Source organism: Tachysurus fulvidraco, chromosome 8, assembly GCF_022655615.1.
Source record: "Tachysurus fulvidraco isolate hzauxx_2018 chromosome 8, HZAU_PFXX_2.0, whole genome shotgun sequence".
NCBI classification, from domain to species: Eukaryota; Metazoa; Chordata; class Actinopteri; order Siluriformes; family Bagridae; genus Tachysurus; species Tachysurus fulvidraco.
Window position 1 is genome coordinate 15453390 of NC_062525.1, and position 16144 is coordinate 15469533.

At 39.7% G+C, this 16144-nt stretch overlaps 1 protein-coding gene across 2 annotated transcripts; it reads right to left on the reverse strand.

Annotated features, from left to right (window-relative positions):
- Window positions 1-127: 127 nt before the first annotated feature.
- On the reverse strand, window positions 128-9330 carry ercc4 (excision repair cross-complementation group 4). Of its 2 annotated transcripts, none has more exons than XM_027137656.2 (12): window positions 9256-9330; window positions 8817-9043; window positions 8555-8735; window positions 5239-5434; window positions 4936-5143; window positions 4061-4241; window positions 3840-3962; window positions 2949-3056; window positions 2297-2864; window positions 2101-2193; window positions 1872-1984; window positions 128-1110 (listed from the first exon to the last, which is right to left on the reverse strand). In XM_027137656.2, the coding sequence occupies exons 2-12, from the start codon at window positions 8991-8993 to the stop codon at window positions 371-373; spliced, it is 2688 nt and encodes an 895-aa protein (XP_026993457.1). In that variant the 5' UTR covers window positions 8994-9043; window positions 9256-9330; the 3' UTR covers window positions 128-370. The 2 variants fall into 2 exon arrangements, with proteins under 2 accessions (XP_026993457.1, XP_026993455.1); XM_027137654.2 differs by having other exon boundaries at window positions 8817-9072; window positions 9256-9321.
- Between the last annotated feature and the right edge of the window lie 6814 nt (window positions 9331-16144).

Consider the following 16144-nt stretch of genomic DNA (forward strand, 5'->3'; position numbering starts at 1 on the left):
GGTCTTCTGCCAAGTTTGTTATGAAAATCTAATCAGTGCTTCATTAAAGTTTATCACTTGCACACGATGCTTATGAAATGCTTATTGTGAATCTAACAAACAAACAAACATGTGCACTCAAATACACACACCCACATGACTTTCTCTCTCAAATGATTTTAATGTAGGCTAAAGTTTAAAAAAAAGTTATTTTACTTTACAAACTCCTTAAATACTTAAATATAAACAGTTGAAAATTCATAGACTGTACATTATGATGTTTGACAGTAAAAATCTAAAATCCTATTTAAATATACACGAGGCACATTTAATATCACATAAATGCATTATATATTAGATGTCCAATTCTGCTAATCTTGTTTGAATACTGTTACTTCATTTGTCTGTTCTTCTGAACTGAAGCTACATCCATGGTATTGTGTAAGAATTCATGGAGCTGCCTGGCATTACTCACACTGCCCAAAATCTCACTCAGCTTTTCCTGGCTCAGAGTGAGGAGCTCAGCCAGGCTGGCAGCATGTTTAATGAGTCCCCGTACATTTTTAACGTTCACTCCAGGCATACGGAGCAGGAAGTCATAAGGTCCTGGGTTGTACAGGTCTACTGAATCTTCCACCGTCTCTGACTCTGCTGTAATGGCTTGGGCAGTGAGGGCATCAGGCTCAGGCCGAGCATGTTTGAGTTCCTGAAAGAGCTGTCCGGTGGCATGGGGCGATGGGCACCAGAGCAGCCTCAGCCGGGGGAAATGGAGAGTCAGCAGGGTCAGTTTGGAGGTGATGTCGTTGGCTGAGATCTCCTGTCGCAGCTCGTTACGGCCTATTAGCGAGAACGGCTTGGCCGGGTCGAATTCAATGAGCAGCACGGGCCGGCGGTAGAAGCGGTTCATGGCGAGGCACTGAGTGTATAAACGGCCGCTCTGCAGCGAGCCTATCAGGTCACTCACACTCTTGCGTTCCACGCAGATTTCAGGAGTCAGGATGTAGTCTCCCACCTCCAGGGTGACAGGCTCAATGTCGAGCCCACGCCGGTGCAGAAGCGAAGGAAGCTCGCTGCGAAACTCCCGCATGTCTACGATGACTCGGGAGGGCTCTTTGACTACCTCTTGTCCACCTGAGAAAGAAACATTAACAAGTTAAAATAAACTAGTGTGAAAATTTCATGTTACCCACCACTCAACTGGGGGTGGGGTGGGGTGGGGGGGTGGTAGCTCAGTGAAGGCAATATCCTACAAATCAGAATGTTGTGTGTTCGAACCCCAGGTCCATCAAGCTGCCACTGCTGAGCCCCTGAGCAAGGCCCCTTAACCCTTAATTGCTCGGTTGTATAAAATTGGATGCCCTGGATAAGGGCATCTGCCAAATGCTGTAAATGTAAATGACAACTGAATATCATTGTTTCCATACATCAGGGTTATTGGTTTAGAGCACATTGAAAGAAGACATACCACTGCAGCAATCAAGCAAGTACAGAAGTTTGGAAATCAGGAATTTGGATAGAATTAAAACCTGCAGGCTCGCTGGCCTCTTATAGACATGATTCCAGACCCAGTCTGCTCTGCCCGCACGGCCCAGTCCAGACAACTGTGCTCTGAGTCTTATGTATACATATATTAGAAGGATTAATGTATTAAAAGGATCACTTAACCTTTATTAATTTATCAACATAGTTGATATTAATTATATACTCACACTGGCCTGGTATTGTATGAGAATGATTATCGAATGATAAGCACACTGAAAATGTAGCACTTTCCATGGCACATATATTGCCTATTTTCATAACTACAAAGTTATATACCAGTATCTGGCATTGGAAGGGTAAATCACATGGCATGCAGTCACATTAAACTGCACTCAGAGATGACAGCTTGCCTGCTTTGCGAGTGTCTGCAGCAGCGTGAGCAGGTTCCTGACTACGATCCAGGTCCAGGTTTGTGTCTCCTCTGCCTTCTCTCTCTTCTGGAACAACCATGCTTGCCTTGTCTCTGTATTCAGTATATACAGTACAGAAAATAACCTTATTGTTATTATATCACATTCTCCTGCAGTGATTGAGTCAAATTTATCAGAACATTTCAACTGAAACTGGAAAAAATTGAACCTTATCAGCTGTTCAAATGCTTGTTTCTCTTTACGCAGGGCAGTGAGATACCTCTGCTCCTCTGTGGAACCACCGTAAATAAGAAAATACACCCTGAAACCAACAAACAAAAAAAACGGGCAAAAAATATTAGACTAAGAATTTTCCCTTGCTGTTGAAAGTCAAACACAAAGAATATGTAGGAACAAGATGATACCGGAGAGGTTTGCCTGGCCTGGCGGCTTTGTAAACCTCCAGCTGGCGCACAAAGCTGAGCTCAGCATCATACAGCACCACAAACATGGGCTCAACCTCTTTTAACACCCTCGTAAGACTGTATGGATCCGAGCATCCTTTGAGCGGATGAATGACCGTCATGGGTTCTTGAAGAACACCATAGTAGGAGTCTGAAGTAAGATTAAAAAGAACATCATCGTTCACATCCTGCTTTTCCTCCTGTTCTCGCTCATCTGCACTGTTGCCCATCTGTTCCAGCTCGGCTTCTTTCCGCTGCTCTACCATTTGGGTGAGTGTCAGTGAGCCTCGCTGTTTCTTTGGGCCGAGTTTGGTATTTTTGGCTTGGGGCTTCTTGCCCTTGGGCTCCTTTCTTACACCTTTCCTGGGCCAGCTGTTACCTTGTTTGGTCTTCTCAGACACCAGTAGACGATCATCTTTACCGATAGTACGTGAGTAAAGGCGGAGGAGCAGCGACTCAGCACCTTTCTGGATGTACTCCTTCAGCTGAGCACAGGTCCTATCGTCACTCGCGCATATCAACACCCGGCCTGCATCACATACATTCAGAGACGTTCAAGTCTCAAAGTCACTGCAATTGTGAAATTTTGAAAAGTTGCAAACAAAAACATCACCTGGTTCGTGCTCAGAGTTGCTCATTTCCTTTTCAATCTCCTGCAGCACCTCAGACAAAGCCTCCCATTTTGGATTCTTTTCAAGCACAAGCTCTCTTTTTAAAGGTGCTGTGTACGTGCACACACACACACACACACACACACACACACTTACTTTATATAGGACATTCTCAACACTTGCACTATAATTTATTAAATACATTTATTAAACTAAATTCTTACAAACAAATGTGGGGGTGGGGGGTGGGGGGGGGGAGACAAAAAACTATTTTTTTTCCCAAACATTTTTCTTGCCTATAACATGAAGAAACCAATCCATCCCTCAGCTGTACCACTTACAGTCACAGGGAACCTGGAGCCTATCCCAGGGAGACAAGCTGCCTACTGCAGGACACAATCACACGATCATGCACCAGTTAACGCAAGGCAAGTATGTGGACTAGGGGAGGAAACTGCAATACTCAGAGGAAACCCCTGAAGCGCAGTGAGAACCTGCAAAGTCCACACACACGGTGGAGGCAGTAATCAAACCCCCATGCCTCGTTAGTTCAAGACAAATGTGCTGCCCACTAAACAGCTCTGCCCCCTTCACTTTAAGAAATGTTAATATTTCATCAAAGCAATATGAAAATGTTTTTCTTTATTTTTAACCTTAAATCAGTCTACAACACGTACAGCTGTACACACAGTCATGATCGAGCCAAAGACATGCACTAGCCATGAATTTAGGTTTGTATATGTAGGAATGAATCAGACAGAAACAGCAGTGATTCTCTCTGCTTGTAACTAGACTTTGAAACGCTAGAACTTTGGTGTGACGTATGCAAAAACAGAAACAGAATCAAGTGAATATATCTGTCAAAATGTCTGAATGTGCAGAAATGGACGTACCAGAGGCATTTGGTTTTTCTTCCACATCACCAACTTTGAGTTTCTTGTTTGACTCAGGAACACGATACACACGACTACGAGCATTCACAAACATCGATGTGCTGGAGTCTAGAAACAGCCATCCTGGTGAAAACAAAAAGACAAAACTGCTCTACTTTACTTCTGTTATTGACTGAACAGTCTGCTGCATCACAGCCCCATGGTTAACCTTACAACCTTACCTGAATTGCTGCCAAAGTTTTTCTGGCTAGAACGCAGGGACTCCAGCAGGTTGAGGAAGGTAACACAGTCGTACTGTGTGAGGTACAGCAACAGAGTTCGTAAGATCTTCAGGTCCTGCACTAAAGATTTGGTCTTAGTGCCCAGCTGATGCCACAAGGGATCTAGGTAATGGCGAATGGTCTACAAAAGCAGATATCACAACACACAATGTGTTTCATTATATGTGTGGATAACAGACTGTCCCAAAACAACCCACCTCCCCCCGTTTTGTATTTTTGTGTATCCACACCTGCACAAACACCCACACACACAGACCTCTTCATACACACACACACACACACTTTAAAGAGCCGATGCACAACGTATAAAGTTTTGTAGTTCTGTTTATTACTTTTCAACTCACACATATATAGTTCTCATTACTTAATCTTCCTGGATTGTTTAATGCATCAAGGATTAGGACATTTTTAAAGAAGATGCTTTATACTATTATACAAACTGGATTCCATTATTCATTTAAGATCATGTCCTGGTTAAGTAGATTGCACCATGTCCCAGTTTGTTAGAAACCTTTAGTTTAACTGGTTAGTCTATTAAAAGGTGTAACAATTAAGACTAGTCTCAGCTGAGTTGTCCCTTAGTCTATAGAACCTTCAGAAAGATTATATTATACTGAACCTTTCAGAAATGCTACACTAGTCTTAGAGCAGAAAAGCATAATACACCATACAATAGCTTACGCTTAGATATTAGATGATGGATTATACGTTAAACATCACGTGTAAGCTGGATCAAGGCGATGTCATGTCATTCTTCTTAGTAAGTTAGTTAGAAGATAGTCATTGGTGTTAATGTATAAAGAGACGTCTCTCACTTTCTCAAAGGCACTGCCCAGTGTATTCTCCAGCGAGAGGTCTTCTGCCTCCAGACTCGGGTTGTAACGCTTGAGCTCCTTCAAACAGGCGTTCATGATGTCCAGAATGGAGCTCTGGATGGCTCTCATGGCTGGAGTCAAATTCACGTGCAGCTCCACCACATCAGGTCTGTGTCTGTCCAGTACAGTGTTCACTGAGGCTTGGAACCTGGAATTATTCATCACACACAAACCCTCACATATGTGCAGAGCTTAAGAAATGAAAACATAAATAAAAACGAGGTCTAAAGTCACCTTTAATACCTTGGCCAAAGAAAGAGCTTCTTCACAAAGAGATTCCTCATAACTCGCTCAACTTGACAGAAGCCAGTAGAGAAAGCCGTGGCCTTGTCTGTGAAAGCTTTGATGAAGCCAGTCTTGTTCTTCTGTCTGTACAGTCTCAAGATAAAGGCCTCTTGACACGACTCAATGATCTTATGGGCCCGGTAGACGAGGATTCCTGCCGGCAACAGTTTAAACTGTTTCAGGTTTGGTTTCAATTAAAACAACAACTGCTATGGAGCAACACATCTGTTACAGGTTTCAGTTCCACATTAAGACTGTTGTGTAGAGTATATACAGTCAAGCCCAAAATTATTCATACCCCTGGCAAATTCTGACTTAAAGTTACTTTTATTCAACCAGCAAGTTTTTTCTTGATTAGAAATGACACAGGCGTCTCCCAGAAGATAATAAGACGACGTACAAGAGGCATCATTGTGGAAAAAATTACTACTCATCTTTTATTTACATTGGAACAAAAAGTGGCATGTCCAAAATTATTCATACCCTTTGCAAACTGTCACAGTCTATGGGATCATCCAAAGATCTATACCGTTCCAAAAGAGTCCAAGCTGTTCTAAAGCATCCTAATTACCCTGATTCATTGGGAAGAGCTGTTTTAATCAACTCAACAGGTGAAAAACAGAAGCTCTCTGCTGTTGGTTTGTGTACAGTCATGGCTAAGACAAAGGAGCTCACTGAGGACCTGCGGCTGTGTATTGTGGCTGCTCACAAGTCAGGAAATAGCTATGAGACCTTATCTAAATGTTTTGAAGTTTCAGTGGCTACAGTGCAAAGTATTATTAAAAAATTCAAGATATTCCACACTGTGAAAAATCTCAGAGGATGTGGTCGGAAGCCAAAAGTGACACCTGTGCTGGCCAGGAGGATAGTGAGAGAGGTGAAAAAGAATCCAAGGATCACCACCAAGGCCATCCTGATGAATCTGGGCTCTGCTGGTGCCAACATCTCAAGGCAGACAGTCCAACGGACACTGCACACTGCTGGGTTCAACAGACACAGACCTAGGAGGACACCACTTCTCCAGCTAAGGCACACAAAAGCCTGCTTGGACTCTGCAAATGCTCATCTGGACAAAGAAGAAGACTTCTGGTCTTCTGTATTATGGTCAGATGAAACAAAAATTTAATTGTTTGTCCACAATGATGTAGCTTTCATTTGGTGTAAAAAAGGAGAAGCCTTCAACCCTAAGAACACAATCCCCACTGTCAATCATGGTTGTGGAAACCTAATGTTTTGAGGGGTGTTTTTCAGCTGGTGGACCAGGGAACCTAATCACAGTAAACGGCACCATGAAAAAGGAGCAATACATCAAAATTCTCAAGAACAGCATCAGGCAGTCTGCAGAGAAACGGCCTTGGGCACCAGTGGACAATTCAGCACGACAACAGCACAAAACACACAGAAAGGTGGTGAAGGTGGCAAGGAGACCCTCCAACCTGAAAGAGTTGGAGCTCATCGCTAAAGACGAATGGGCAAAAATACCAGTGGAAACATGCAAAAAGTTGGTCAGCAATTATAGCAAGCGTTTGATTGCTGTAATAGACAATAAAGGCTTTTCTATTGACTATTGAGAAGGGTATGAATAATTTTGGACATGCCACTTTTTGTTCAAACGTAAATAAAAGATGAGTAATCATTTTTTCCACAATGATGCCTCTTGTACATCGTCTTATTATCTTCTGGGAGACGTACATCTAGATAATGATACTAACTAAAACAACAACAACAACAATAATAATGTTCTCCAAGGTCAAATTGCTTAGAAAAGGAGACCAAACAAGAATTTCTCTGTATTAGAGCGGTCACTTTTTAATCGATATTCCAATGTCTTTGAACATGACGTAAAAAAAAACTATAATGAGCCTGTAAGAATATTAGTGCAGTTAAACGCATTAGACAACTTTTCATTTTGCTGTTTAGCATTTGATCCAGCAGAGGGCGCCCTAAGGATTATAATATCATGTTGACTCATCAGTAAATTAAGCTAATGATACAAAAATCGGAAAATTGAGCGAACAAATTTCGACCCCAAATCATCTAAAAAGCAGGGTGTGGAAGTGCTTTGGGCTTTACACAGTAGATGGCAAAGTTACAGTCAAAGAGAAGGCTGTTTGTCCTTAGATATTTTCTTGAGGTGAATTTTGAGGTAAACTGGTTCTGTTCTATTTTTTAGACCACGAAAATGTGTCCGCTTTATTTCCTGTTAAAATCCCACATATGCTACTGACATAGTAGATAAAAATTCAGTCATCATGGCCAATTTAGCTTAGAGTGTAAACTTTGTTTGAAAAAGGAGCTTAATGATAAATAGTGATGTTTTGAGAATTAGTTTTTGACTGTCCTGCACTTAATGCGGCTCTTCAGCTCACATTACAGCTCCTGCTTATACAGTATGAGCTGGTAGAGCAGATTCAGTCAGCTCACCCCTCACCAGTGTAGGCCATTTATAAAAGCCTATGTTCCCAGTCAGTGTACAACATTGTTTCCCATCTCTGATCAGTGCTCTCTGTCCTACCCACCCATGCATTTAGTGAAATTTACAGGTTATTCTTTCAAAAACCATTTCCTTGATGTCTATTTCCCAACTTCAAAATGATTTTTTTCTGTGTTCTTGGTAGAAATGATAATATTATATAAACATGTACATATTTTGACTCCATTTTGGTAATCATGAAGACAGAGTGAATATACCAGCTGTCTCAGTGTGAATTTTAGATCATACATGAGCTACTCTCCTCCGAAAATAGTTGGCATACTGGATTAACTTAAAAACGCTGGAGTATTCCTTTAAAACTCTTGACATTCCTGCCATTTGGTAAAAAGTACAAAAGTATTCGGGCCCACACAACCTGACTATAACAGTTTCTTCCCCAAAGCTTTTAGACTGATCGATTCTCAGTGACTGGACCGACACATACACTCAACTGAAAATTTCTGCACTCACTGCAATTTTTTTAATGCTGCTACAGTCATCTTTACTTGCACTCTACAGAGCTGCCTTGTAACGTTAACATACTTAGTTATTAGTTGTTTTATGTAACACCGAGGTCTTGTAGGAGCACCGTTTCATTTTACTGTGTACCACAACAGCTATATAAAGTTGAAATGACACTGAAAGATTATTGGATTGTCTAAAATGTCAACAATATTCCTACCCCTTTAGAAGAGTGGTAAATCTTTGCCACAAATACACACAAATCTAATATTGTGCCTTTACTCCCAATAGACATATGGTGCAATGACCATGCCCTAATTAAGCGTTGATAAACATTACCTGAGATGAGGTGAGCAGGAATTCTGTCTGTGAGGAAATCCACTACCAGGATGCGGCTGGTCACAAACAACACTCCCCCCTGTGTGTACACATGGTAACGTTCAGTGTTCTGTGTATCACTGTTTATAATCTGGGGAAGATGATTCACTCCTTCAGCTCTCAGCTGCTCTGTGAAAAACTCCTGTAACGTTAACATCACACCACATGTTAATATTTCAGTCAACTTTAGCCCCATTCTTGGCTTTGTTTGTTGAACTGTTACCTGTTCAGGTGCCGTTGTGTTGAGCAGCAGCACCAGACTTCCTTCCTCTGAATAAATCCTCATAAAGTGTAACAAAATGCGGTCGATACCAAGTCCTTCAGCCGCGATCAGTAAGCCATCTGTACTGAAGAGGCTCAGAAACATTTCTGTTTCGTACTCAAGCAGCAGTCCCTCCATTTCCTCTTTCAAACTTTACTGACAACAAGCTGCTTAATGCCAAACTACTCCTGATCCCAAGACAAGTGCACAACACGGGCTAAGAAATAATAATAATGCATTGTACAAGCAAAATGGTGAACTTTATATACAATAGCTTTATATACACAATAGCTTTTATATATATATATATATATTATATAAAGCCTTATATATAAAATAGCTTTATATACAATATTTAATTGGAATAACTAGTGAAAAAACCCTTAGCTAACATGCTAACCTGTGTACATCCTGAGTCACGTGACAGTTCAAACCGCGAAAACACAATACAAATCCACACCAAAGCAGCGCTCTCTAGTGCACTGGAGGTTACAAGATATCTACTTATTATTAATCATATTTAATTTTTGTTTTGTTTTTTAATGGTGGCCGATGAGAAAACATGGACGTTGTCGATTAACAGACAACGGTGACCAACATACAAGAAAATCAGAGATGTTTTATTAAATAAGAATGAATAGCATTGGAAAATAATGTAACATACTGTAGCAGTGAACTGATTTGATTAGTACACAGTCAGATCTGTAACACAGTGATCATCAACACTATATGTGACTTCCTCCAGGATTCAGTCCGGCCCTAGTCCAGAAAACTAATTCAGCTAATCATGTAAGCCTGGATATCTGGAGCAGGTCGGAACTGAATCCTTAAGGAAGGAACATCTCCAAGAACCGGGTTGATAATAAATAACTGCTGTAATTTCCTTAATTACAGGTTTGAGATAGTTAGAAATATCAGACAGATCCTCTGAAAGCTACTACATGTCTACTACTAGTACCAAAACTTAAGGACATGAATGCCAGGTGCTATGCTACAGAGACTGTGTAATGCATCCTGTTCAACTCCAGAACTATTCTAATCTACACTCTTCTCTATAGTGAATACATGTATTTGTAGATGTGGTAGGTAGGTTGATTCTGTCAGGCGGTTTTGACGGTGAATGAACAGTGAAAGATTTTGCCAGCAAGATGCAACCAGTAGGAGAGCAAATGTGAATCAGCATCACACAATTCACCATGTGTTTTTGAGCCCTCCATCTGTGTTTGTGTGCTCTCTCTCTCCATTTATGGTCTTCTGTCCTGCCTACACAGTAGGAATCTGCATTTTATGGAGATTTGCTGTTGAAAATGCAGCACAAGAAGAACATTATGTGCTCCAAATCATTTATACTGAAGCTAAACACGAGAAAATTAAAGTAAATGTTGTCAGTTGCTATATAAAAGCAGTATGAGCTTAGTTATATAACCTGGAGACGATGACCTAGGGCATTTGACAGGGGACACCCTGGATACGTTCAAACCCATCACATAGCACAATCACACTAAGAAAGAAACCAGAGTACCCAGAGGAAACCTCCCAGAAACACAGTGAAAACATGCAAACTCCAGAGGCAGACACAGAAATTGAACCCAAACCCAGGAGGTTTGAAGCAAATGCAACCACTAAGCCATATCTAAAATATTGGTGAATGGCTAGGAAAACAAAAACACGCATTCTGTACATTTATAGTACTACACATTATATACATTTATTAATAATTCTGTCACATTCAACTTCACAAAAAAAAAACAAGTCATGAATAACATGAACAATTACAAATTAGTCATGGTATGAAAGTTTGTAAACACAAGAATTGTTGAATCTTGATATGTTTCTTGCTTATTTCTAGAAATCCATGAATTATATACATTAGTGTGAAGGAAATCAGGATTATATTATCATTAGAAACCTATTAATAATGAACCCATTTTATCAGTGTAAAAAGTTTATCAGTTTACTGGTGTTCCTTTCCACTGGTGGAATGGAAGTCGGTCATTTTCAATCAGAATAAACAAATGAATTATTTTATGTCTGACATTACTATTTATTTATCTATCTATCTATCTATCTATCTATCTATCTATCTATCTATCTATCTATCTATCTATCTATCTATCTATCTATCTATCTATTTATTTATTTAAATGATTGATTCTATTATTTTTATTATTATTAGTATTTATTATTATTATTATTATTATTATTATTATTATTATTATTATTATTATTAATTCTTCTTTATTTACTTATTTATTATTATGATGATGATTATTATTATTATTATTTTAAAGCACTGAGTTGCTACTTTCATTTGAGCCATGAAGCACACCACTGTGGAATTTCACATGACAAGATGTCAATGCTGGACATCAACAAAACAGGTTTTTTTAGCCTCTGGTAAAAAGAGTTAAGCATATTATTACCACATCAAACATGTGGTGGTCCCCTGAGCAATACAATACAATACATTTAATATTCACTGATTTTTACATATCACCAGTATGTGGTTTGAAGGTGCTGTGGATAGATGCATTACCACAAAATGACTGTAGAGGGCAGTAGAGAATCGCTCTAAGTGTAAACCCAGTTAAATGGAGTACACAAACACGTGCAGGTCTGCAGACTGTAATGACTAAATCCCTCATTAGACTGAAGCGTAAACTGCAGAGTATAATTAGACCCACTGTATATAACACTATGAAGTGTAAATGCTCATTCAGTGTAGAGGTCAAATAAACACTTCAATAAGAAAAACAAGAGAAATGAATATGCATTCATAAATAGCAGCATGCAAATGAGATAACGGGATCAACACAAGAGGAAAGAAAGGTTAAGAAAAAGTTAGAAAAGCAGGTAGAAAAATACTGAGAAATGAGTCAGCAAATATGAAACGTATAAGAAATATATTCCTTCATGTATGAGAGAGAGAGAGAGAGAGAGAGAGAGAGAGAGAGAGAGAGAGAGAGAGAGAGAGAGAGAGAGAGATATGTTGTGGTAAAGAGACAGGATGAGAGATGGTGCATATAGTGTTCTAAAATGTATTCCTTACTTGGTCGTTGATTCATTTTATACAGTTATTCACCTTATTTTTTCACTGCCTGTTGAAATATGAATGAAATTCAATAGCACCTACAATGGGTTTCTTAGGCAACTGCTCTCTCTCTCTCTCTCTCTCTCTCTCTCTCTCTCTCTCTCTCTCTCTCTCTCTCTCTCTCTCTCTCAGTCGCTCACTAACTGACTCCCTCACTCTCCCCCCAATTCTTTCCATCTATCTTTCCCTCACTCCCTGACTAATTTTCACTCACTCACTCACTCACTCACTCACTCACTCACTCACTCACTCACTCATTCAGTCACTCATCCACTCACTCATTCAGTCAGTCAGTCAGTCAGTCAGTCAGTCAGTCAGTCACTCACTCACTCACTCACTCACTCACTCACTCACTCACTCAGTCCTTAGTAATTTTGGTCTTGCCCATCAAATGTATTTATTTGGAATACAATGTTACTCAACATTAAAACCAGATCAGACTGAGATACTAAAGCTCCAGGCTAAACTAGATCTGGTAGTAATTGCCTTGATTCTCTTTAAAACAGTTCTCATGGCTCTACCATAAATCTATCATTAATGCTCCTGCAGATCCTGAGTTGAGTCTTGATGTGAAGTGATCTGTGAGAGGCAGCAGACAATAAAGACGTTTTGACTTTTTTTTTTTCTTTGTATATGAACGTGAGCACCTGTGTACCATAAGATAAAAATGGAGAAAAACGTTGAGGGAACCAACACTTTGGCCAAAAGCACTCTTTCCAGCCGAGCTGTGAAGTCCCTCTGGGCTGTCAGATCCATTTTAGCAAACTGCAGGTGACAGGGTGCTTGTGATGAAAGAAGCAGAAAAATCAGCAAGGAAGAAGAGAGAAAGGCAGGTGAGAAGGAGAGCTGAAACAAACACAGCCCTGGTCCTGAGCACACGGCTGTGGAACAGTCCCTAGTGTGCAATTGTCAGAAAGTACATGAATGAGTAATGTGGTACGGAGCGCCTGCTTGGAGCTCAGGTGCAGTTTGCAGACCGTTGTCAAAGGATGGGAGCTGATATCAAACACTCACAAAGAAAAAACCCAACAAAATTGAGATGCTGTAAAAAGATAAATAAACAAGATTCATGGATATTTATAGAAAACAAAAGGTCATCGTATGCAGATGTGTCTGAAAGACCTGCTTCAACAGATACTGTACAGGCTCCATGTGTCCATGTGCAACATCAGCAGTGTTTCTAGAACAATCAGTCTCAGAACTCAAGACACTTAAAATTCTGAATCTCTGCATGTTCAACAGAAACAACGACCCGAGGCGAAAACACGGAGATAGTGGCTGAGGTAACCAAGATTAAAAAAAAAGTGAAGCAAGCCATTTAATACCTTTGGGGTAACTTCGCTGTTACTGCTGTATGACTCTTCAACTGTTTCCATATGGAAATAAGTGTCTTTAGTAAGAAGAGTGTTAGAAATGTGTTCTAACAAAACAAACTAAAAACCGTCCCAAAGTATAAGAACAGCACAGGGACTCAATAGTTATACATGCACTATTCCCTAAAAACCTTCTTCAAAAATCCTCAGGAGATTTCTTCCTGAAACCCTTCGTGATAAAGAGTTATGAAAGGACTTACCCCAAATTGCCAAAACAAAGAGCCATAAGGAATCTAGACTTAACCTTTTTTGTTTTTGTAAAGTTACACCTAAGTAACCTGATATGTCACTGTCAGAATCACAGCATGATGCACATACAGTACAGTGTAGATGAAAATGGTTCTGTCTATCTTCTAAAGGTCTTCCGTTTGTCTCAGGGGGGTAAGGTAGAATATTTTAGATAGAATAATATATAAAAGGAGAGGGATCTTTTTTAAAGATTGTGTCCAACCACTAAAGAATTGTACCAAGTGTAATGTACAGGCAGAAAGACAGCTGTCATGGGAATTCCAAAAACTGTGGAAAGCCAATACAAACCCGTCAAGATTTCAAAAATCTCCTTGCAGCAGCAAAGAATTTTAAGAATTGGGTGCTCCTAATAGAAATGGTTTGAATTATTAACGAGCCAAAGAATACTCGAGGAAGTCTGAAGAATTCCTGCAGCATGCCCGATAGGAAATCTTTTGTTTTTATAACCCCAGTGCAGTCGTAGAAAATAGGTTTTCTTAGAAGGTTCTCATAAACTGTTCAGTTTGTCCAACTGTGTAAACAGATAAAAGATTTTATATTAAATGTACATATTTTCTATATAATCTATATATCTCTAGAATATATATACACAGTAATCTATATTTATAATATTTATATACAGTTTAAAGAGCAGAGCATTCCAAGCTAAAGACCCCTATCTACACCCCCCCCCCTTTGATAGACCAAGATCAAAATTAAATGCATCATAAACTCATGAAACTTTATATTAGCTGTTTTGCTTGTTGCTAACGAAGCACACGCTTTCCTGGAAGCGTCCATGTTTTATTTACCACTTCGTAATTAGAAGATTCCCAAGCTTGAAAATCGTGTTTTTGTTCGGCTTTCCTGAAGGAGCTACTATCCAGGTTAATAACCCTGTCACGTCTGCTATCTAAAACCCCAAGCAGCTGGTCTCTCTGGGTTTTATAGTTACAGACTAAAAACTTTGGTGACTATAAATTAAATGAATGGTGCTTCTTTTATCACTTTTTGTGCCAAACAACAATTTTCTTATTGCCTTTAGCATGCTGTAAAGAACAGGCACAGAAAGTGCATGTGCAGGAACGTCTGCAGATCAGGTTAACAAAGCAAACAAGGAAATCAATAGAACAGTGCTAATGAGTCTATAACTGAATCCATGGTTCTCATAAAAATAAACATTACTGCTTTTTTTGTAATTATTTAAAAAACAATAAAATAAAGATTTTGCTTTAAAGCAATGAACTTGGAATGAATAAGCATGAAATGAACATTAAAAAGCACAAACATAACATCTAGTTTAGATAATAAAAACGCTTCTAGTGAGCTCAGTATGACTCTGATGAGGAGAAATCTCAACCCCTTTAGGAAACAGTCATAAAATTTGAATGAGAAGCAGAAGCTGTCAGTGCATGTGCATGCAGCAGCTTAGTAACTAACTAAAATGTGGGGGTTTTTTTTGTTTGTTTTTTTAGAAAAAAAATTGTTGTTTGGCATTCAGCATGAATTAATAGTCAGGTACAATAACAATAACAAGACTGAGGGTTTTTCTTCTATAACCGTAGATGGATGAACCCTAGCACATTCCTAGCACAACCCTCATTCACATCTGATGATCTGGAGAAGAGATGAAAAATCAGTACTCATTATTAATCTTATGGTTTTGGGTTTGCTTATGAAATATATACCTGATTGGTATTTATTCATTTTACAGATTTACAGTTCGCTTAAAATGCACGGTTGGTTTTTAACCATTTTTTCTCTTTACTGTAGATACCCTGTAATCTACATGAGTCAGTGGAGACCTCTTCATCAGCACTGTGTTCTTCATTTCTCTTCTCCCCACACCTTGGATCCTGAACACGAATCTGAGTTTTATTGTAAAGAAACGTGTCAAGCTATCGTTCCAAAAAAGTACCCGTGTGCAATGTAAACTGAACAAACTGACAAGGTGAAATCACTGATCACTGATTGGATGGTATTCACTACAGCGTTGGATCAAGGAGTCAAAGAAAGCAGCCAGGCTTTTTTTGGTACCTATTAAGTAGAAAGGCTATCCTGTGTCATGCATTTCAGCATCAACAGCAGAGACAAAGACAGTTTGGGCTGTGAAGCAGGCGGTTGTTATGAGTGATTTGGAAGTCGGGCCCTGATTTTCAGAGAGTGGGAGTTCATTCTGCTGTGCGAGGAATTGCAACCTGCTAAATGTCAAACGCCCTTCTGTTCTAATGCAGACTTCATCATGCCAAGCTCTCCATCCAGGAACCAAGCCAATGAAAAAAAGATCATACGAAGTCACCTTTACAAAGTGAACTGTTGTATAACAGCGTCTACGGGGCATCGATGTTGAACTGTGAAACATTAAATGCTGTACAGCACCTCTGAGATTTGACCAGCAGGAGCACTATAGTCTTTGGGGACTTTCAGGCTGGCAGTTTAGTCTGAAACAGAGCAGTGTTTGCTTGAGGAATCGTTAATGTGAAAGCTGTCGTGGAGCGCGGCGAGGTACCGAGCCTGAGACGAACTGCAGGAGTGGCTCTGAGTTTGGGTGCACTGGAACTGTACTGGATTTCCTGCACACATAACGTAGCTCGTAC